Source organism: Poecilia mexicana, unplaced genomic scaffold (assembly GCF_051168715.1).
Source record: "Poecilia mexicana isolate PSO_F unplaced genomic scaffold, ASM5116871v1 scaffold_17, whole genome shotgun sequence".
NCBI lineage: Eukaryota > Metazoa > Chordata > Actinopteri > Cyprinodontiformes > Poeciliidae > Poecilia > Poecilia mexicana.
The window spans coordinates 21,643,178-21,666,887 of NW_028263386.1; the positions used below are offsets into that span (position 1 = coordinate 21,643,178).

A 23,710-nucleotide genomic window follows, 5' to 3' on the forward strand; every position below is an offset into this window, starting at 1 on the left:
AGTCCTGACTTACTTCAAACTGTCACCATAAAAACCAAAGCAGTAAAGCTTGTAAGCAAGCCCATATGAAATGTTTTAATAATTAATAATCAATAAGAAAGGTTTTGACAATGATTATGTTTTTGTTAAAACAGATTTTTCTGGTGTATTTCCATTGTCACAAATAGTTATCATAATGCTTGGGGTCAGTTTGAGTGTTTCTGTATTAATGAACACCAACTCCTTTTGCTATTCTTTGTTAAATGTCCCTGCTGCTCTTCCTCAGATTGACTAGAGCAGTGCACCTTAAGTGTGATGACATTTTATTGGAAAATTGCAACGGGAGCTCAGCTTAGAGCACAGACCTACTTTTATGCTCTTCAGAGATGAATTTTAGCAGCCAGCAGCCTGTCTAGTGGGTTTTTGGATGTATATCTTTTCTCTTGTACAGATGAAGACATATCGGTAAAATTATGCCATAAGTAGGAGATGTTTATAAAGATAATTCTAGAACAACAAAGTTTCATGGGGACAATACCTAAAATCCTTGTAGCTGATGTATTTAAAGGGCCAGTATTATGTATTTTCCAGGTACATTTTATGGCATAGTCAAGTAAGTATGTTACCACTGGTTGTTATAGAAATGCTGTATGTATAATATATATATATATATATATATATATATATATATATATATATATATATATATATATATATATATATATATATATCAAGTATGGCTTAAAAGAAATTTGACTTTACAATTTAATGCCTTGAAATTGGGCATTTGTCTCTTTAAGAAGCTGCTGTTCTTTTAAGACTCTGTCTTCAGTACGTCATCGCAACATTTCTCTGTTAAGCTGTTCACAAACGTTTTCATGAGAACTGGACTGAGAAATATTTCACATCTTTAGCTCCACAGATGTGCAGTTCCACCAGGTGATTGCTAATTGCTGCTGCCACTAGTCTGGAGGAGCTGAGTGGCTGGAGACTAGAGCTACAAAGAGGGGCTTCATGCAAATAGGCGGAGCTTTGCAGCAGCAAGTGATTAGGCAACCACAAATGGTTTCCATGGGAAATTAAAGGATTTCTCAAAAAAGCATAAAATAATCAAAGCAGCACTCCAAGTCTGTTTTTGATGAGAGGAATAACATGACATGATATAAAGTCCCCCAAAAATTATTTTTATATATTGCTGCCCCTTTAACCATCAATCTACTGAAATTTGTAGCTTAAGTGTAAAAGGAACCTCTGTGAGTAGGGCATTGTGACCAAATACCCCTAAACCTGGTCCTGTATCTATGACTGTTTTAGTAAAGACGCGTGTAAGAAAAAACAAACAGACAAACCGAGAGCGGTGGTTCTGAACCAGGGAAGCGTAAATGACTTCATGTGACAGTGCGCCACACTTTATCCATGGATGTCCTGCAGGGATGAGCCGGCAGGCTCGCCAAAGCCTCCATCTGTCCGTGTCTCTGCAAGGAGCATCCGCCACACTCGGCACTTATACCGCGTCGCACGCTGGTGTGCCTGGTCCTCGCCAACGCCAGCTCGGCTGGTGGGAGCTATATTTACAAACCGCTGCCGCCAAACGCGGCAGCATGAAAGGGCATGAGGAAATCTGCCTTGCTTTTGCAGATTAAACAGTCACAGTTGCAGTGATTCATAAAATCCTTTTTTTTGCATGCAAACAGTCAAGTTGAGGTGACTTCAGTTTTTTAGCGCTTTGTTCTTTATAGAAATTTGTTGGTAAATAGACATCTTTTGTATGATGCTGACAGGCAGACAGAGGAGAAACAGTCATACAGTAAACTCAAACAAAATACTTTTTTTAAAGCTGGATATTTGGAGCACAGCTAGGTGTTAACACAAACAAAAATTAAGGCTTGGCATTACGTCAGCACAGGAGCACAAATAGATACTTTTTCCACAATCATTATATTTAATAAACAATAAATATTTCACACGAAGACAAAATAAATAAAATATTTCCATTGGGTGGTTTGTAGCTTTTCTGCAACTTTTTTTTTATAGATAGTTCTCTTCATTTGTTTAGTCCTAAAACTGGATGTACAGCGCCTTGCGAAGGCATACACCTCAAACTTTTACACATTTTATAAGGTTACAATGAGAAACGTCTGTCTACATTTGTGGGATATTTTTTTGAGAAGCATAGTTGTGAAGTTGAAGGGAAATAAACCCTCTTTAATTTGATTTGTTTTCATTAAAATCCAATGCAACTAGATGTTTTTAGAAGTTAGACAGTCCACTGAGTGTTATATAATATTATTATAAATCCATGTTGTTCTGAGAAAGCCTCAGAGGCTTGTTAGAGAACATGCATCATGAAGACCAAGGAACACTGCAGATGGGTCAGAGAGAAAGGTGTAGAAAAGTTTTGATAAAAGCATATCCCAAGTTTTCAACATCTCATAGAGCAATATTCCACCAATTATTTGGAAATGGAAACACTATGGCACAAATCTAAGCCTACCAAGATAAGGCATCTGACCTAAAGTGAAGTACAGGATCAGTCAGAGAGGCGGGCAAGCAGTAACTCAGAACAAGCTGCAGAGATACACAGTTCATTTTGGATAATCTATTGATTGGCCAACCATCAGCCATGAACACCACCAATCTTAATTTTATGGAATAGTGGCAAGAAAGAGAATCAAAAGAAGTACTTTTTGCAGTTTTCCAGAAGTCATGTGAGAGAAATAACAAGCACGTAGAAGAAGGGACTCTGGTAAGATAAAAAAAAAAATCATGTGTTAGAATGACCCGGCGTGTCTTCGCATCATTTTCCAAGATGCGAACATCTTGGAAAATGATGTTCACAGTTGCTCTCCACCCAACCTAACCAATCCTGACATGTTTTCTAAAGACGAACAGATTCATGATGTCAAGAAGTTCAAGAGGTGTAGCTACTTTTGCAAAGCGCTGTAACATCCATCACTCACACCTTTCCTGTTACCCAGCACTTCCACTTTCCACCCATCTCACAAGGGGAAGACGAGGAAGCCGGAGAACGTGGAGTACTTCCAGCCCCCCATCAAGTTCCCCCTCTCCAGTCTGAGGTAGGCCTTGTCGCCCTTCTCCAGAATCACCAGGCCTGCGTTGGTCGCTGCTTCTCTGGTCACATCTTGGTCTCCCGCAAACGCTGAAATCATCGGCCAGCCATTCACCATCAGGCTGACCTAAGAGCCATCAAACACACGGATCAGGGAGAATGCGCAAAGCAGCTACAACCTCAACTGCAACTGCTTGAATTAGGGTGATGGCATACCTGAATAGTCTGTCTGTTGTAGGCCTTCACGACATGGAAGTTGAAGCTGTAAACCCCTCTGCGTGGCGCGACGAAGACACTGCTCTCTTGGTCAAAGTGAGTGCCCACGTTGACTAAAATCTACGGAGATTTCGAGGGGGGAAATGCAGGCGAGGTAGGCAATGTCAGCAAGGAAATTGTCAAGAGAGTCCAAGGTATGACACTTCTTCAAAGTGTCTTCAAAGAAAGACACTTTGAAGAAGTGTGAGGGCTGTTGTTAAAAGCATTCATGCCTACTCCAAGGTCACTCCAGTAACTCTATTTATTACACATTCAGTTGGCCCTCGGTCTCAAAGCTATTGATTCTCTCTTCTTTGCACTGTAAAAAAGCCTCAAATGTGCTGCATAATCTCACAGTTTTGTGGGCAGCACACCAAGTCCAAATGTTCAATCTTTAGCTTATTATCATTTAGCCTCAGTGCCTGGATGTAATCAGATGTGCATTCATATTATTAGACGTGGGACAACAAAAGTGAATCTTCTTCTTCACACCTTTCAAGCACTGCAATTTCCTGTGTTTATCATTGTTATGCGTAGAGATGCAAAACTTCAGAAATTCAACTTTTTGCACAGTTTTACACTCAGATCAAGATGTTTGCCGGAGGTCTTAACCTGTCAGTGTCGGGTAATGCTCTTTAAAGTAATGATCTTACATGCTTAGTGCCTAGTAGATCTTCAGCACAAACTATTTCCAGACCGAAATATTTTTGTTATATTTTTGTTTGGATTTGATCTCTCCCTGGAAACTTAACTTGTGGTTCTGAAAAATATCAGATCCTATTCTGGCATTAATTGTGTAATGTAGCACCCAATTTAGTAATCAGCGCCTATTGTCACAATCACATTGGGGCCACTTCTGTTTGCTCTTAAAATGGGCCAGCAAAGAACCAAGAAGACAGAACCACAGACTAATCTGTGAAGTTTCAAGCTGTTCTCAGCCCGCTTTCTGAAAGAGCTCTCATTTCTCTTCTTTTGTTCTTGCTAAAACTGGTTTGGTGCTGATCCAAAGTGGAAAACTGTCCTTCGACCTACCACAAAACGACCCACGGAGGGAACAGAGTACCACAGGAGACCCTGCTCAGTTTGTTGAGAAGAGAAACAAAACAATTCAGACCAAAGTAAGGTGTTTGTTCGGCACCCGTAGCCTTTATTTGACAGTAATCTAACAAGTAAGAGTAGAACCCGTTACGGCCGTCATCTTTATAGCAACCGTAAAGATGACCACCGCGCCACGCGACGCTCTGAGTATTTGGTGTTCTGATAAGGCTGTTTTCTGGGCTGATAGTGATTCTTTACTTAATTCATCGTTACGATATTGCTGTGTGATTAATTATCGACTGGGTAAGTGATAGCTCAGTTTTCGGCTGCATTCTCAATATTCCAATTTCATCATTGGAACCTCAGTTAGTCAGCCTAAAGTACGCAGCAGTACCACGACTCTCTGATTAGGAAAAACTATTTACTCATTCCAGTAATAGACTGATTAAATTTTGATAAACAAATAAAATTCGGTGGCCTGCAACAAAAGCCTTCTTAAAGACTATTTCAAAGCTACTCACGTTATCAAAGTAGATAATCATGGTGCGGTTGCTCATGTCTGTCGGCTCGTGGTTGGTCTGCCGGCTGGCCGAGAAGGCCACCCGTCCTGAGCCGGAGCGGACGGACATGCCCAGGGCGCTCCCAGCGGGCTCCGACGAAGGCGTGGAGTCACACACCACCAGGCACTTCCCCTCCAGGATGATGGGCTCCGTGTCGTTCTGGGCGCCGCTTTCCAGGGGCGGCGAGAGCAACAGGAGCAGCTGCAGCAGCAGGCTCGGTAATATCAGGAGGTCAAAGTGGACAGACCAGATTGGCATGACTGAACCTGGTGAAACAAGCCCCGAGATGGTCTGAAAGTATAACTTTTGAGCAGTCTGAAGAGTTAAGAGACATGCGTGTGGACAGAGTGAAAAAAGATATTTTGTATTCCCTCAGCAAAAAATAAATAAATAAATAAATAATGAGACAAGCGAGAAAAGAGGATTGATGACAAAGAAAAAAAGTGATGAGGCAGGATTCCGGAGGGATGACAGGGAGACCCAGAAGGAGAGACTGAGAAAGGGAACAACTCCACTGAGTGACCATCTGTCTTTTACACAGAGACCCCCCTCCCTCCCTCACGCATCCTCAGCACACACACCTTCACGAAAACACCGTCTCAACATATGCTGTAGCTGCACACACTAACAGGACTTGGTCAGCTCAGTATCCCCCTATGATCTTCTGACTGGCTGAAATGAAACATTGTTTTGGGGAGGCTACGCCCCCTGTATAGAACCTCAGTTTTAATGAATATTGTTTATGAATATTTACCATTAAATAGAATGACTATTTGCTTGAAAGAATAGGTGGTAAATAAAAACTAGACAATCACCTGTTTTCAGCTGAAGAAGCTTGTGTCCCATGTCAGCAAACCCTGTGAGATCCGTCCAGCCAAAGTCAGGCGAAGCGGGAAAAATCCTTGTTTTCCAGCTCTTCCCGTCACATTCTCTCACTGCAAGTCGAACTGATTGCCGATCTGGAGTATCCTCTGATCTCTCTCTGCCTTTCTCTCTCCCTTCCTCTCTCTATGTGTGTGTTTGTCCTCCCTTCTCTTCTCAGCCACCCCCTCTGTTCATCTGCTTCTTCCTCACCCTCTTACCTTGCATCCACCCACTCACCCTAACAGAGGAATAAAGGAAGGTGATTGGGAGTCTGCTCAGCTTCAAAGAGCAAAGTTACAGAGAGAGTGTCAGTTGTTTTTTCTTTCTTCTTCTTCTTCTAGTTTCCAGTAAGAGCAGAGACATGACTCGAGTTGAAGGTTAGCTAAAAAGGATGAAAGCATAATGAATCTTTCCGGTAAAGTAATAATCATTTGCTTGGCTGGTAGCTATGGTGCCAAACAGTGCGCGGTTTCAAAGCTGTAAATTCAGAAGGCTACTTACAAGATGTGAATTTGTCAAATAAAAAAGGGAAAAGAATTTTCTTTTTAAGACTTGGAAGTGTGGCAACTTGAATCCTTTTGGTTGAAATTCACACATGCAGCAGCCTTCACAAGGATTTGCACCCCTGCTAAGGATGTGGGAAAATGTGTTGCGTTAAAAGTCAAAAATAATTTATTTTTCTTAATTTGAGTTACACCGAAAGACTTTACGTCGCCATGCGCTCTCACAAGGGTTTCAGGGCTTTTGGAGGAGAAATCGGCCCCCGGCATCATAGATACTCTACCGTGCTTCAATTTTCTTTAAAGCTACATTTTATAGGATGTACCGACTCAATAATTGTGTGATTTTGTTCAAAAAAATATATCCTTCTCTAATTGAATGGGTGTTCTCAAATCCAAGGTTAATAATAAAAAACGGATAAGAATACTTCAAATTTGCTTAAAAACAGAACTCTCTCTTTATTTTAAAGACCGTCAGGATTCTGTGCTCACATTTCACATTGTCAGAAAGCATTTCTGAGACAAGCAACCAACGCACTTTTTAGGAGGAGAACGCCAGTAGTCAGTCAGGAAGTGAGCGTGGCTCACGGAAAAAGTCCCAGTCGCGTCGATCTCCTGCTCACACTTTGACGACAGAGATGCGGCTCTTGAGCTCGGCTTTATAGAGTCCGAAGCCCAAACACACAGGCTGGGTGAAGCTGGTGGAGAAAGTATGGAGGTGGATCAGGGTGTTGGAAGGTCCCACTTCGGAGAAGGTGATGGTCCCGGAGCTGTAGTCCACTGCAACTGCGACTCGATTGCCGACCATTTGGTACGTGAGCCGTGTCTTCCTGCGGTTGTGCCAGGCAGACAGCTTTTTGTCGTGCTGCTGCGTCAGGCTCCACGACACCTGGGAAGATACAGTAACGATGCTTTAACCAAACAAGGACATAATAGGGAAAAGTTACATAGATTTGCAGTCCAAACAGAAACAACACGACTCAACGATGAATCATCAACGAAACCACATAAACATGCAGGTCTTTGTTGTTTCTAACACCAGACAGAAACTCCGAAAGACGTTTTGGTATTTTTACATTTCAAGTGAAAAGCAAATTTGCCTTCTTAAAGCGTTTCTGACTTTATTTAAAATGAACGCGGAAACAGGAGATTCAAGTTGGTCCTTTCAGAACAGATCGAGAGAGGTAGAAGGTGGTAAATCAGCAAAATCTACACCTGTAGCAAGAAGTAACGCCTAAAAGGAATGAGGCAAAGGAAAACCATAAGTCTATATTTTGAAGTCAGCAGGTCCGACCCAGTTTCTCACAGATTATCTGTCTCGTTTTATACCGTCACAACGTAGCGACAGTTTTACCTTGTTGTTTCCAAAAGCGTTCCCTTCCTTCCCCTTCCGTCCGATGCTCCGATAGCAGACGGCGACATCCCAGAATCCCTCAGCCTCCAGCTCCCAGTAGTGAGTCCCGGAGGAGAAGGTCTGGACGGTGAGGACCTGCGGCCAGTGGTCAAACCGCTCGGGGTGAGCGGCGCAGGGCAGCCGGCTTTTTACACGCGTGACTGAACGCAGGTCGTCAGAGATGCTCAGTAGAGGATGGGCAGAGTTTGTGTCCAGGGACAGAGGGCTGGTTACTGCGGGGAGAGAGTCCAACGTTTAAGGTGTTTACTTTTTACTGCACTTATCAGTGATCTGAAACCTAACAAGAAATCCGGACTTGTATTAAACAGTGAATCGTTTCCTGGTAGTTTAATTTAAACACTTTCTCTAATACTTGTTCGTCCTTAAAGACCTCGCTGTGGACGTTGCAAAGGGTTGTCCCGAAAAACCTCCAAGGTTTTTAATCCAACAACCCAAAGCAAAAATCTAAGGCAACAGCGGAAATCACTTTATTTGCACATAGCGTCTACCTAAACGTAATGTAATCTTAATTTAAATTCATATATTGTGTGAAGGCCTTCCTGCATTAAGTTACAATTTCATGCAACTTCATTTGGATCTGGGAAGAGCAAGGTTGTATTTCTTATATAAGTCAAGAGTTTGATTTTAAAATGCACAGCTGCTGAACTTACCTGGAGTTTGCTATTCAAAAAGCTGTGCTGTGTTTTTCCTCTCTAAAATTGGATGAACTATCGGGACATATCTTCACAACCCAGGTGTAAAATCTGGACCTGATGCCATCAGGCCCACAGGATAAATATGGCTCAGGTTGCTAACCTGAGCTTGCACTTGACTTAATGCCTTTGAATCCAGTAAGTCAAATATCAAAGAAAAATACCTCCAAAACATTTGTGTCTTTAATTGCAGTGATTGGTGGTTCTATACAACATTTATATGTTCAGAGGATGAGCATGCCACACTTTTCAGATTCTGTATTTGGTAAAAATAAAAATAGAAAAATAAAAAAAAGTTTGAGAACCAGAAATATTTTTTCCTTCTACTTCACTACATAAGATATAAATAAATACAATGGGATTGGGCTTGTAATGTAATAAAATGTAAAAAAAAAATAAAAAATGAATACATTTTTTTTTAAAAAAGGAAGTAAATAAATAAATCAAGGGATATGAATAATTTTTCATGACTGAATTTTTAAAAAAAGAACAGTTTTCCAAAAGGATCATGTCTGGGAATAAGTTTGTAAAATTTAGTAGACGTGTTAGAAAGATGGGTAACACTTTATTTGAAGGGGGTTGCATAAGACTGACATGACACTGTCATAAACATGACATAACACCTGTAATGAACATAAAGAAGCCTTTATGAATGTTTATGACAGATGTCATGAAGTGTCATTCGGTAAATAATGACACTTTTAATACAAAGTTGCTCTAAAGGTTGCATTGAAACTCCATTAAAAATGCCAACTTTGCATTAAATTATCATAATTTACAAAATCATGCAAAGTTTTCACTTTTAATGGACTTTCAATGCAACTTTTAGAGCAACTTTGCATTAAAAGTGTCATTATTTACCGAATGACACTTCATGACAACTGTCATAAACATTCATAAAGATTTCTTCATGTTCATAACGGGTGTTATGTCATGAACATGACGGTGTCATGTCAGTCTTATGCACACCCCTTCAAATAAAGTGTTACCGAAAAATGCAAACATTTCCCTGAAGTCAAACTACTTCCCCACAGATAAGTAATGTTGCTGTTCGGTGAAGCCGACGGGTGAAACTAACGAGCCACTCACAGAGCTCCCTCTTGAGCTCGCTGAGGCAGCGGAGGGTGGACGTGATGAACTCCCGATATTTGCCCTCTACGTCTTCCAGGATGTGCTTCCTGTCCACACAGATGGGCTCAGGGAGGAAAAGTGGGCAGTTCAGGTCTGCTAGCAATCTGCAACACACCGCATGGTGCAGAATAAGAAAATCCTCTCATGATTGCTACATCTTACATTTTTATAGCAAGCCAATCTAGATTTTACGTCATCCCAAGCATGCTTAACAGAAAAATAACAAACTGGACTTACTTTGTGTCGTCTGACTGAAACGCCTGCAAGAGAAAAGGACAGTGGAAAGAAACGTGACACGTTACGTTAACAGAATGAATTACAAGGATTCATGTGAATCTGCTCTGAAAAAAAAGGGAAAAAAACCTACAAGGTCACGTTTTTGTTCATTCACACAAAGCATGTTCCTGTCTCTTCTCTTTTTTTCCATTAAATGAAACAGTCATGACGGCAGTATACTACATTTTCAGCAAGAATATTTGAGAAACCGTAAAACCTCTCAGATTCAGTAAGATGGAGAATCACCTTCCGCTCTATGAGGCCTTATTAGTCTCTGACATTGTGATAAAATAATTATGTTCTACTTGTCTTTTTAGCTTTTCTTAATTCATTAATTTGTGTCTCTCAGTGTGTTAGAGGAGCATTTCAATCGGACTGCAGCTCTGACCTTCACAGGAACATGTCGATTCTTCTGTTTTACAGCAAATTACGATTCCAAGACGTTACAATTATCAGTTAATCAATTAATAATTTGTACTTAACCCACTAAAGGGGCATGAAAGAAGGAAGAGTGTGCATATTTTTTTTACACCACTTCTGTATTTTTCGGGTTCATTTTTATAATTTTGAAAGCTAAAGCACAAACATAAATTTCACTTCAGGACATACATTATTTTTTTTTACATGTATTTACCTAATTTTAAGAAAAGGTAAAGCCTATGAGCAGACATACTTTTAAAGGTTCTTCTACATTTACTGAATAATTTTAGGCTTGACTATAATCATTAAGCTCTGATATCCAAACCTTCCCAGATAAACAGTTTTGAAGTTAACTTTTTTTTTTTTTTTTTTTTTTTTTTTTTTTTTTTTTGAGTTTTCTTGAAGAACATTTCTGAATTCCAAAAGTCAAAACGGTTTGACTTTTTTTTTTTTTTTTTTTTTTTTTTTTTTTTTTTTTCTGGTTTGATATATTTATTGTTTTCAACAAATTAACAAAACTGCAGGACAGTTAACATACATTGACAAACGAATTGTCGAACAGTCAGCTATAACCAGTTTAGTGTGGGATGATGCTGGCAGCACTGGGATCTTCTATATCGTCTTAATCCGTTGATGAATCCAAGTAAGTTCCCTGCTGCAGACAAGTTCCAGATTACAACTGTCCAACTGTCATATTACCAGAAAATAAACAGCGACGATTAACAGAAAGAAAAGGTGATACCCCAACCCAACCCACCCCAGAATATTGAGAGAAAAAAAAACAAAAAACGATGGGGGGAAGCAGAAGAAAGAGGGAGAAAAAAAAATCATACACACACATATACATAATATATATATATATAAAAAAAAAAATAAAATAAAAAAAAAAAAATTTCAGCTCCACCACAAACTGTTGGGAATGAATGTATCAGGGTATATTAAGTCATTTGAGCGCCAACCTACAGCCATTCTGACAGGCAAGGAGGTAACAGGGCTACAGAGCTGGAGCAGGACTGCCACTACCTGAGACCCATACCCGTGAAATCACTCAGTTGTTCAAGGAATGGCCCCCACACCCTGACATATTTGGGTACATTATTATTGAGAGTATAGCGTATTTTTTCAAGATGTAAACAAGAAGCCATGTTATTTAGCCAACATTTAAAAGAGGGAGGCGAGGCAGATTTCCATTCTGTGAGAATGACTCGTTTAGCCACAACCATCCCAAAAGAGAGAGCCTGTTGCACAGGCAAGGGCAGAGCAGAGCAGGAGTCAGATACCCCAAACAAGGCAATAAGACAGTCTGAAGGTATCTGCTGTTTATAAGCAATTTGATAGAGACAAAATATGTCGGACCAAAACGTTGTTAAATAATGGCAGTACCAGAACTGATGTCCAAGGGTAGCCTTAGGGTGTCCACATCTGTCACAGGCACTTGAATGATTTGGAAATATTTTACTCAACCGCGCTTTAGAATAGTGCAGGCGATGTACAACTTTAAACTGGATTAGTTGTAATCTAGTATTAATGGAGCAGTTTCCAATTCCCATCAGCACGCGACCCCAAAGTGCAGTAGAAATTGTGACTCCCAGATCCTTGGACCAAGCATCTCTGATATGAATGGATGATGTAGACATAGAAAAAACATTCACAAATTGTGAGACAAGATGTCTGGAAGTAGGAGGTTTAACAAGAAGATCATAAAAAATATGCTGCACCGAACGCTGATTTAAACTCGAACTAAGTTGGTTTGCAAAACTCCTAACCTGCAAATAACGAAAAAAATTATTCGAGGACAGGTTCAATTTAGACTGTAGCTGAGGGTATGATAAAAACTGTTTATTGATAAAAAGGTCATTGAGAGAGGAGAGGCCCCTGCTCAACCAGCGCTGGAAGGCAGGATCCAAAAGACCTGGCTTAAAGCAGGGGTTATGACACAAAGGGGCATAAATAGACAAATTTGGAAGTTTTAAGACCCTCTTTATTTGTGACAGAATCTTCAATGAGTTCCTAAGTATGAAGTCGGCAGCGAGTCTCTTGAGAGGGATATCAGGTTTAGAAAATAACATCGCAGGCAAAGAAGCAGAAGTTTGTAGTAACAAGTTATGGGATTCAATCTGAGGCCAAGCAGGAAAAGAGGTAGAAGGTCTCCCCGCCACACCAGTGCCCGACGTCCAGAATGTCCAAGCCCTCGCATTGCAGGCCCAATAATAATGCTGAAAGACTGGGAGACCAAAGCCACCCTCCTCCCTAGCCTTCTGCAAATGTGCCTTAGAGATTCGGGAAGGCTTGTATCCCCAAACAAATGGCACAATAATTGAATCCAATGTTTTAAAGAAAGAGGAAGGGATAAAAATTGGGATGTTTTGGAAGAGATAAATGAACTTAGGAAGTACAACCATTTTGATAATATTAATACGACCAATTAATGAGAGTGGAAGTAACCGCCAGTGGTCAATCCATTTTTTTAGCTTAGAGAGTAAATCTAAATAATTTAATTGAAAAAGTAGCTTAGAGTTTACTGGAATATTGATACCAAGATACACAAAATAGTCATGGGCGATTTTAAATGGTAAGCTATTCAAGAAACCAGAGTCAAGTCCATCAGAGAGAGGCACAAAGGCAGACTTAGTCCAGTTGATTGTGAAACCAGAGAACTGCCCAAAACTCTGCAGTAAGTCAAGAAGCGGAGGAAGAGAGGCTTTAGCGTCACGTAATGTCAAGACTACATCATCCGCATATAAACCTATGACATGCTCTGATGCACCACATGTAATACCTGAGATAAGTTTATTAGACCTGATAGCAGCAGCCAAAGGTTCCAAAGCCAGAGCAAAAAGCATAGGAGACAGGCAGCAGCCCTGCCTTGTGCCACGTTTCAGTAGAAAGGGAGGTGATCTATCTCTATTGGTCAACACATGAGACCTGGGGTGAGTGTAAAGCATTTTTATGAGAGACAGAAACCTTGAGCCAAAGCCAAATCTCTCAAGAACAGCAAACATGTATCCCCACTCCACCTGATCAAATGCCTGCTGGGCGTCCAGAGATATGATTGCTGAATTGGTGAAAGCAGAAGAGTACATAATGTTAAGTAGTCGTCTTGTGTTGGAGAAAGAGAATCTTTCTGGAATGAATCCAGATTGATCTGGATGCACCAGAGCGCTGATGTGGGAAGACAATCGGTTAGCTAAAACCTTAGCAATAATTTTCTGATCAGAGTTAAGCAGGCTCAAGGGGCGATATGATGCCACATTAGTAGGATCTCTATCCTTTTTAAGTAAAAGACAAATATTGGCATCATATAGGGACTCAGGAAAATGCCCGAGCTCAATGGAAGACTTGACCATACGCAGAATAAGTGGCGACACCATATCGATATGGGACTTGTAAAACTCAATTCCGAAGCCGTCCGGGCCGCAAGCCTTTCCACTAGGAAAAGAGCGGATTGCTGCCTTTACCTCCTCCAGAGTTACATCACCATCTAGTTCCAGCCTGACGGCATCTGTAAGAGTTGGAATGTCCAATTGTTGAATAAAGTGTGTGATATCCTCTGTAGATGCAGTTGTATTAGATGCATAGAGTTTATTATAGTACTGAAAGAAAGTTTTATTTATTAGCCTATGATCTGTCAGAAGCTGACCTGAAGGAGAAACGATCTTATTGATAGCCCGCTCAGCCTGCATTCCCTTCAACTGCCTAGATAGTATTTTATCTGCTTTGTCTCCCAATTCAAAGTACCTCTGACGCAGCTTCTGAATATCTTTAATAACCCGCTCACCCAAAATGCAGTTATATTCATACTTTAACTTCACAATAGAAGAAAATATGTGGTCAGAGTTAGAGCTACGGAATGTGTCTTCCAGGGTGATTAATTGTTTCTCAATTTCAGCCAGACGAACACAATTGACTCTTTTAACATTGGATTGATATGATATAATATCACCTCTTATTACGACCTTCAAAGATTCCCAGAGAGTAGAATCAGAGACAGCACCATTATCATTGTAAGCCAAAAAGTCTGAGATCTTCTTAGAAACAAATTTGCAAAAGGAGCTGTCCAAGTATAAGGAGGGATTAAGTTTCCAATTGTATTGTGCTCTTTGAATATCAAAGTTAAATTCAACTGACAACGGTGCATGGTCAGAGATGAGAATAGAGTGATAGGTAGATTTAAGAACACGGGGTAATAAGTTTGAATCAACCAAAAAATAATCAATTCTTGTTGAGGATTTGTGAACCGAAGAAAAAAAGGAATATTGCCTCTCTATAGGATGCAGATGGCGCCAGACATCAATCAGATCCAAAGAAGTTGCTAACTTGGTTATAACTGAAGTGGACTGCAATGGTGGGGCGGGTTTAGGAGAGGACCTGTCAAGCACAGGGTCGAGGTAATTGTTAAAATCACCCCCAACAATGATCTTATAATCGCTGTGCTCCGCTACAAGATTAAATACTTTTTTGTAAAAGTCTGGACAGTCAAAATTAGGTGCATAGATGTTAAGAAGGGCCAGAGGGACAGAATTAAGGGTCCCAGTGATGAGAATGTATCTCCCGCCTGTATCAGCCATTTGAGACTCGAATACGAATGGTATGGTTTTACGGATGAGAATGGCAACCCCTCTCGCCCTGGAGGTGAAGTTGGATTGATACACCTGCGACACCCAGGAAGTCCTCAAGCGCCTCTGCTCTGTTGGTGAGATATGCGTTTCCTGTAAGAACACAACATCAGAAGACAGATACTTTAAGTGAGAGAAGACCTTGCCCCTCTTGAGAGCCCTGCCCATACCCCTACAGTTCCAGGTGGTGAAGGTAATAGGATTTATGGCTGGCTTGGAAGGAGCACCATCAGAAAACATTCAGAACGGTATATGAAAACAACATTGTCGGAGCTGAGTAAAGGGGAAAAAAAAAAAAAAAAAAAAAAAGGTAAATAAAGAAAAAAAAAAGGCACCCACCCACCCTACTCCCCACCCCCCACCCTTCACCCAAGAAACCAATTACCACCCCTGAACCACCCACCTCCCAATACCACACTGCAGTGGAGAAACAGACAGTGCTTTCCCTTAAACTAAGGGAGGCTGCTGGGAACTGACCAGAGCAACACACTATGGGAACTTCCATAACCACTCCGAAATGAGGAGCAAAACCCCGTGAATCTCCAGGATACAATAAACAGTATAAATGGGACACCTGAACAATTATAAGTTTCAGCGATCAGATATAGAGACAGCAAAGAGATATGCATAACAGAAAATATTGAAGTTGAAAAGAAGTTAAGTACTTTATACCCGGCCTGACCGCTGACAATATAACATGTAGCCAATGTTTGGGTAGAGAATGAGAAAACAAAACAAAACAAACAAAAAAAACACCACCAACTGTGCAATGCTTTAAGGTACAGAGTATTCCGTTGGCCGAGCGAGTAAGTCCAGTGAGCCTAGGTTCAGACATCTGCTGCGGCAGAGATGGAAACGGCGAAATGTTCAGCCTCTGCTGGGGAGAGAAAAGTCTTAACAATGTTGTTGCGTACAACCTGCAGCTTGGCTGGATAGCGCAGCGTGCACTTAGCGCCCGCCTCGGTTAGCTTCTTCCTCACGTCATTGAAGGCCATCCGTTGCGCCACAACGTCAGCTGTGTAGTCAGGAAAGATGGACACCCGGGCTCCGTTGTACATCAGGGGAGAATGCAGGCGGCTGAGTCGCAGAATGTTAGCCACGTCCCTATCGTTGTGAATCTTTGCGATGATAGCTCGTGGTCGCTCCTCGGGTTGTGGTTTCGGCCTAAGACTGCGGTGGGCACGGTCAATCTTGATGGGCTTGACAAAGTTATCCTTCCCGAGTACCTCCGGTAACAGCCGTGAAATAAAGTCAGTAGGGCGACCCTGTTCCTCGCCTTCTTTGATGCCGAGCACTCTTATGTTGCACCTGCGGGAACGACCTTCCAGATCACTTAGCTTTACCTTCAACAGGGCGTTAGCTTCCCGGAGCTCATCACAGGAGGCCTCGAGGGCCGAGATGCGGCCATCAGCAGACGACATGGCTTCATCGATGGTGACGACTCGGCTCTCCATCTCCCGATGTTGTTTTTGCACGGCAGCGAGAGAAGCTTCGATAGCGTTGAAACGACCCTCCATCGACTTCTTCAGGTCATCAATAAGATCGAAAAGTTTAGCGACTTGCAGACCCTGGGCTGTAACAGCAGCTAGAATAGCTTCGTTGCTAGCTCCGGAGCTCGGCTGAGCTGTCTCACGCTGTGCGCCGTCCTTCTTCCCCATTTTGAAAAATAAAAAGTAAAAGAAAAGTAAACCCACTCACTTGAAATAAAACAATATAGAAGAAGGTAGCAGGTGTGTTATATTAAAAACAAAATTTAAGGAGATATCACGGAGCCTCACAAAAAAGCGCCTACTCCATTGCAGCGCTCTAGCGCCCCCCCTTGAAGTTAACTTCTTTTAATGACTCCTCTTTGCAAACTATGGCTATAGTTAAAAGCGGAAAATGCCAGAGATATTCCTGTGAGATGGTTAAACTGGCATAGTGTGCGTCTCGCTTCTGAACTTTAATTAGAGGACGGTTTTGGAAAGTCAAAGTCAAAGAGTGTGTGAGCGTAAGCGGTCAGGTTTCTTGCCATTTCTTTTAGTTTTTTTTAAATTTCCCTCCAACAGACTTGTGGAAAAAGTTACATTTTATATCAGAGATACCTTACGTCTTACCAGGGTTGTGTAAATGATTTATATCCACTGGATAGACTCAGCCTTATGACTGTCAATTTTTCACCAGCTGAGCAGATGCAGGTAAGGGCTACTCTGTACTCTTTCCTTTGCCTCCGATCATTTAAATCTGGCGCCGTATGTAATATCTTGACCGGTGCAGTCAGAAGAAGGGACGCACAAATGATCCAAAATGTGTGTATTTTTCATTTTGCAAACCAAAATTAGATGAGTAACCAGTTAATACAGGTGTAAAATTGGATCCACAAGATCGATACTTTAGTCTCAGATTCCCTCTTGACATTTTGTTTTATTTTTGTGCTGTGGTTTCTCGACTCTTCCACAAAAAAGATTTTGTTTCGATTTCCTCTCAAGTTGTATATTTTTTGCAATTTGTTCATTGACTAAAAATGCACACAAAACATGTTAGAAAGTTATTCAAGTATTTTGTAGATACCTATAAACTTTGTCCAGACTCTGTCCCAGGTAAATAATCCAAAAGGAAAACCACAAAAACACCTAAGTCAGAAGTTTGATGATATATCAAACTTAAAGAAAAAGTACCGGTATTACCGATACTGGCTCTGTATTTACTTGGCATTGGCTCAATACCAAAATATGCAGTATCACCCATCTTCTCCCATTTAATGCCTTCAAGTGGTTTTACTTGTGTTTTCAAATGTAAAGATCTTGTGCCACGCTTTTCAGCCGATTCCCACTGTTGCACTGAGTAGCTGTAGAGTCTTACCCAGATGAGCAGGAAAGGGTCGGTCTCTGCCAGCAGCAGGTTCAGGTAGCGCTGAATGTGCGCCGTCTGGCTCATGTCGTCTCTCACTTTGATGCAGTCCTGGTGCACACGCTCTATGATCTGCTGCCTTTCCCTCTTGGTGATCTCTTTCAGAGCCGCCACCAGCTTCTTCACCTGGGCCTGCAGGTCCGTGTCCAGCCGCTCCACCTGGCCGTCGTCCCGCTTCAGGGAGTCCTGGAGGAAGCCAGTCGTGTGATTTTTGGCACATTTTGACATGTGGAAATGTGGAAATAATGATTCTGCGAAGTTCTAGAAGTGCGACCGATTTACTTAAGCTGAAGAAAAGAGAGTTTATTTGTGTCTTTCTAAGATGTAAATAAAAAAAATTGAATTACAATTTATGGTGCGGAATAAATTAGGACGCCCCCACAATTACCCCAAATCGAACTGGCGAAGCAACATGGCACCATCTGTCAAATCAGATGAGAGAGGTGTCAAATGTTTGTACGTTCTTTCTGCTGTTTTGCGCAACCAAAAGTTTAATTTGTGCCACTATTGCTTTAAAGATTTTAATAAATATTTCTAAAGGTCCCCTCGCTTTTGCGAACTCAAACACGATCTGTGACAATCAAGGTTGCTGCGTTTGTGCTGATAAAAGTTTCTCTTGTGCTGCTTTTGTTTTGAAGAAATTAATTCCAGTTTAAAGGTCAAATGGTCAACCAAACTTTACGAAAATTAAACAAAATTGGTGATCTGTGTTTGTGCCCATACCATTTTAAAGATATTCATTAAAAAAAGTCTCCATAGGTCAAAGGTCAACCATCTGGACACCAATTTCAAGTAGTACCAGTAGACTAAAAAAAAGTAATTGAATAGAGTTCATAAAAATCACACATTTATTGGATGTGTGCAATAAATATTGTCATAAACAAGAGAAGAAACCTCACGCCAACTGTAAAGCACAAAGGTGGAGGTATCATGGTGTGGGAATGCCTTTATGCAGCAGGGGCTTACTTGCTCACAATCACAGCATCCACCATCAATTTTGCAGGAAAAGATGAGAGTTTCTGTAAAAATATAAGCCACAACTGAACCAGAACTGGATTCCGTAAGATGACAGCGAGCCAAAGCATCCCGGCAAATCCACCAAGAACTGAGAATTAAGAAATGGCGAGTACTGGGCTGAGTCAAAGCCTGGATCTTTATCCTTTTGGGATGTTGTGGTGTGACTTGAAACAGGCTGTGGATGTAAGAAACTCCTCAAACATCTCACAGCTGAAAGTAAAGAGAGGAGAAAAAGTTTCCCCGCACCTGACGTCAGAGACTGGGGCAAATTTCTCAAAGAAGCTATTATAGTCAAAAGAAGTGAGATTATTTGAGGCAAGGGTGCGCTAACTTTTTGCTTAGCTAGAAAACATATTTTTTGTTTGACTTTTTTCTCAGATAAGCATATCATGCTTTTTTTGTTGTAATTTAAGTGCAATCAAGCTTTCTTTTTCAGCGATAAGTCGTCAATGTTTGTTGATGACCAATGAGATATGGGATGTCCTATTTTATTCACATGATTTTGCATGCAACATGTTTGAATAAATTGTGTAATTACAGACATTGATCGCCTTTCGTGACTCCTCAAATGGATTAGCCTTGTCCGGTTTGGAATAACTTAAACTGATAAGACAAAGTCTTTATTTACCGCCATTGCAGAGTCGATGTTTTCGTGGTCTTTGAGAGCTTTCTCTCCATCTTTTAGCTTCTTTTCTGCTTTGATGAGGAGCGTCTGTAAGATGACCTGTAAAATCAAGATGCCATTAGAGCAACCTTACCCTGACCTGCCAAAATCCAGCAAAAACATGAATAACCCTTGAACCTTTTCTACATTTTTTTTTTCTCAATGCAGCTTTACTGGGACATTATATGATAAACAATGCATTCGGATTCGGATTCTTTGAGTCAATACTTTCTTAAACCACTTTTTGCCGCAGTTGCACCTTCTAATCTACAGCTTTGACGTAACACCTGCTTTCCATATTCTTCTTTGCAACTGAATGGCCAGTTCCAGTTTTTGAATGTGCTTCAATCTAAACAAAGTGTTTTGAATACTCGAAAAGGTTATCTTAAAATCCATGCCAAAAGAAAGTCACCCATATAATGCAATAACTCTCATTTCTCTGTGTACAATGTATTGGTTTTCCATATAAAATCCCAGTAATGCTGCACACGTTGAAGGTTGAGGTTGTAGCATGGACAAGTTTAGGATGTTTAAAGGGGCAGTGTTGTGTAAAATCAACTTTTTTGATATTTACTTCATGTAATGATGTTATTCCCTCATCAAAAACATACCTGTAGAGTCTTATTGATTCTCTCGTGCACGTTTGAGCAATCCTTGAACCAAGGGCCGCCTTATAAAATATTCTGTTCTACTCTTCCATGCGCTGCTGCAGTTTCCAAGTCGAGCTTCTGCATTACAGAGGCGCTCCACCACTCAGCTCCTTCAGACTAGCCAGAAGCAATGAGCAAACACCTGGTGGAACTGCACATCCACATTATATGAACTATTTCTCAGTCCAGTACGCTGACTAATGTTTGTAAGAGTTGAAGTGATGATGTGCTGAAGGCGGAGCGCTGGAAACAGCAGGAACTTCTTAAAGAGACAGAGGCCCAATTTCAAGGCGTCAAGTTGCATCGAATTTCTTTTAAGTCAGCAGTCTCCAGCTGCACTCCTGGAGGGAGAGACTTATGCAACTTTTAGATATGTCTCTATGGCCTACACACTTGAATTAAATGGTGAACCTCCCTCTCTAGTATGAGGTTAAAGAGCTAATATTGGAGCCGGGCTGAAGAGGAGAGACGTCTAAACGTTGCTGAACATCGGCTCTCGAGGGATTCAGTTTGTGACCCTCATATTATGTTTGATATATGCAACACACTATCATCCTCACATAGGGGTAGTGTTGCGTAAGCTTTTTTTTTTAACCCAGTCGCAGGCAAGGATAAAGCGTGAGATGTGGCCTTAATGGATCCTGTTGATCTTTGCTGCATGTCTTCCTCCTCTCTCTCATAACCCACTTTCCTGACTGACCACTCTCAAATAAAGGCCACTAGAACACCGGGAATAACCTTGAAAGAAAGAGAAAACACGTAACACTGCCCTGTCACCCAGCTCACCTTCAGGTCCTCCTCCACCTGCCTCAGCGGCTTCACCTTGTGCAGCGTGTGTGCCCCCTCCAGCAGGCAGTCCCCGCAGACGTACACCCGCTCGTCCACGCAGTAGTAGCGGAATACCTCCGCGTGTGCCGGACACCTCCGCTGGGACAGGTCCCCCAGCGGCTCCACCAGCAGGTGGGAGCTGAACGCCGGCCTCTCCAGATGGGGCCGAAGGTGGTCGGCACAGAGCGACACCTCGCACCTCAAGCAGGTCTTTACGGCCATCGGCGGCCGACTGTCCTCCGCCTGCAGAGGGCAGCAGTCGCACAGGACTTCGCCGTGCTCCTCCTGACACTGGGGGCAGGTGAAGCGACCCTTTCCTTCCCCCTGAGCGCTCCAGGCCTCACGGATGCAGGCGGGGCAGAAGCTGTGGCCACAAGGTAGAGGGTGGGCCTGGCTGAAGCTGTCTCGGCAAACGGAGCAGGTGAGCTCTTCGTCCAAAGACGCCATGGAAGCTCAGAAGGTGATGCCTGATGGGAGCTACGAGGTAAAAGATCGGCCCGAAACAGAGGAGAGCAGACAAGTGACTTGGAAGACAATCAGTGAAGCAGAAAATAAAATTAAAAACAGCTTTTCTCTTTGAGGCTCAAATAAAGGACTATCTGCCCCGGTTACATGTCCGTGCTTCATGTAACAGCATTAGAGGGACAAGAGGGAAGCCTTTGATTAGTGCCAACTGTTCACTCAAACCAGTAATCCTGTCTACTGGGATTTTGCCTACTCCGCTCTAAGATTAGATCACCGCCCAGTAAATCACCATAAAAACAGATGGAAGGATGACACAATAACAGAAAGATAAAATGATCTAAAGTGAATGAACTTAAACACAAATCTGCTCTAACTTGTGAACGGACATCCTTAACTTGGCATTACAAGAAGACCAATGTACCAAAGAAGTCAGTGAAAAACAAGCATATAATATAACAACAAAACCAAAACAGTTTTTTTATTTTATTTAATCTAAGCAAAGGTGAAATGAGTATAACACTAACCTCAAATGAACATTAAGTCATTAAGCTGCTGAGGTGCAAAGATCAGGAGATCATCCTCGACACCTTGTCCTGATTTCTTCTACTCGTTCCCTATAGATCGTCTTTTGTTTTAACTCCCGTATCCCCATACGGGCTTCTTAATTGTCAATAAGAGAATCAAAAGGAAACAATAAAGCACGCTCCTTACTTGCTGGTGTTACTGGACTACTGCCATCAGCCGAAGGCAGCTGGTATGTTGACTAATCCCAGCTGATTCAAGGCAGACGGAGAGGTCACCTGACCCCGAGACGGGAGGAGGTGAAGGGTTGTCATTAGGTAAGGTTAAAGGCAAACAGATTTGCTGTTTGTGGAGGAGTTTTTTTCTCCCTGATTTCAATTCATTCTGGTTATACAGTGCAAAAGCATTCATTGCGTTTTAAGACTTTTTTTTTTTAACGTCACAGTTCCAGACCTTCATGTATTTTAATGTGATGGAGCAACATAAAGTAGTGGAGCTAAATAAAAGTTTGTCCTGCTATTTTTAGACTGCAGACTTGAGACTGGAAGGACTTTCACCTTCTAATGAGTGCTATATGTCTCACTAGAAGGTGAGATACGTAGCATTCGCGAAATACCAAAAAAATTGTAGATTTTTTTATTGCTTACTTCAAGATCATTCCAAGACTTTATGATATTGGAGTGAAAAGGAGGCATACTTTAACTCAAACACACTGTTTCCCTTTGAGACATCATGGAAAATCAAGAAATCTGTAAGAAAGCAGTTGTAACTGCATCAAAAGGTGTTTCTGCATAGTTCAGAGAGGCTAAATAGAAATACACACAGCTCTTTATATTTTTTATATGTGGAAAAAAAGTGAAAACCGTGCATATTTTCTTTGATTTCCTGGCTTTGTGCAACATTGTGCTTGTCATTTACATCTCTGCTTAGACAAAAGATTGAGGATTGCCGTAATAATGTCAAATGACATAAAAAGATAAAGATAAGATATACTTTTTTTACACATTACACTTAAAAAAAAATCCTCCCTCCTCAAGTATCATCATACATTCAATCCATTTGTACCCAAAAAGCTCCATACTATTATAATAACCTTTCTCTGCTTTGAGAAAATAATTGCACAGGCATTATTTAGGCTTGTTAAAAATGTCCTTCACACAGTTCTTTTATAATAAAAAGTGCAAACTCAGACAAGGCTCAGTTTAATAAGATAGGTGCAAAAAAAAAAAAAAGAACGGCTCTCAAACTCCCAAGGCTGGAAAACGGCTCCACAAAGCAAGGAAGGCTGAATCAGAGAGACTTAGTGGTGGAAAAAAATGGCTCTTGATTACCAGAACAAACCAAATTTTCAAGATATAACGAGGAGAAAACATTCCTAATCACACAACCCTGTCCATTTCTCTCTGAGGAAGCTCTCTCTATATGTTGGCTTATATGTGTTTCCACTTTCTCATCTTGTGGTTTGTTCAGATGCAGCTTTGCAAACAGAAGTCAAGCTGTGCTGTTTGTTTATTTTTGGGCTTCTCAGCTTGTTTATGGAAGTTTGGTGTCTCTCTGGCCAATCCCATGCCAACGAATGCTACCTTTAATGAGAAATTGTGAGCAAAATGGCCTCGTAACCCTTCCTAGATATATTTCCTAACAATCATTATTTTTTTGTGTTTTGGAGGGGGGGGAGTAATTGTAGATTTGTTGTCACTTCTTCACATGGATGTTCCCGACCGGAAACAGACAGAGCTTCTCATTTTTGCAGAAGTGCTCACACTTTTTGTCCACATTGCAGTTGCTTACTTTCTGGATGAACAAAGATAGACATAATTTATCATGTAGTGCTTGTGCATTTAAATAAGTAATGAGGTA

At 41.3% G+C, this 23,710-nt stretch overlaps 2 protein-coding genes across 2 annotated transcripts; both read right to left on the reverse strand.

The window, feature by feature from the left end:
* Positions 1-1,877: 1,877 nt before the first annotated feature.
* Positions 1,878-5,748, reverse strand: cbln12 (cerebellin 12). The gene is made up of 4 exons (XM_015002200.2): positions 5,718-5,748; positions 4,864-5,168; positions 3,266-3,385; positions 1,878-3,176 (listed from the first exon to the last, which is right to left on the reverse strand). Exons 1-4 carry the CDS (start codon positions 5,746-5,748, stop codon positions 2,979-2,981), a joined length of 654 nt encoding a protein of 217 aa, XP_014857686.1. The 3' UTR covers positions 1,878-2,978.
* A 952-nt stretch (positions 5,749-6,700) lies between these two features.
* On the reverse strand, positions 6,701-22,062 carry trim110 (tripartite motif containing 110). The gene is made up of 8 exons (XM_015002198.2): positions 21,853-22,062; positions 20,822-21,340; positions 19,350-19,445; positions 17,657-17,890; positions 9,741-9,763; positions 9,462-9,607; positions 7,621-7,892; positions 6,701-7,155 (listed from the first exon to the last, which is right to left on the reverse strand). Exons 2-8 carry the CDS (start codon positions 21,308-21,310, stop codon positions 6,886-6,888), a joined length of 1,530 nt encoding a protein of 509 aa, XP_014857684.2. The 5' UTR covers positions 21,311-21,340; positions 21,853-22,062; the 3' UTR covers positions 6,701-6,885.
* Positions 22,063-23,710: the final 1,648 nt, after the last annotated feature.

What these genes read in the sequence shown, in the direction of transcription:
- cbln12 (XM_015002200.2), bottom strand. Translation starts at nt 5,748, where the DNA reads ATGGGACACAAGCTTCTTCAGCTGAAAACAG. An exon ending in TGATTATCTACTTTGATAAC is followed by an intron (nt 3,386 to 4,863) that starts GTGAGTAGCTTT and finishes AAATCTCCGTAG; the next exon opens with ATTTTAGTCAACGTGGGCAC. An exon ending in ACAACAGACAGACTATTCAG is followed by an intron (nt 3,177 to 3,265) that starts GTATGCCATCAC and finishes GATGGCTCTTAG; the next exon opens with GTCAGCCTGATGGTGAATGG.
- trim110 (XM_015002198.2), bottom strand. Translation starts at nt 21,310, where the DNA reads ATGGCGTCTTTGGACGAAGAGCTCACCTGCTCCGTTTGCCGAGACAGC. An exon ending in ACCCTTTCCTGCTCATCTGG is followed by an intron (nt 9,764 to 17,656) that starts GTAAGACTCTAC and finishes TTTCTCTTGCAG; the next exon opens with GCGTTTCAGTCAGACGACAC. An exon ending in ACGCTTTTGGAAACAACAAG is followed by an intron (nt 7,156 to 7,620) that starts GTAAAACTGTCG and finishes GTATCTTCCCAG; the next exon opens with GTGTCGTGGAGCCTGACGCA.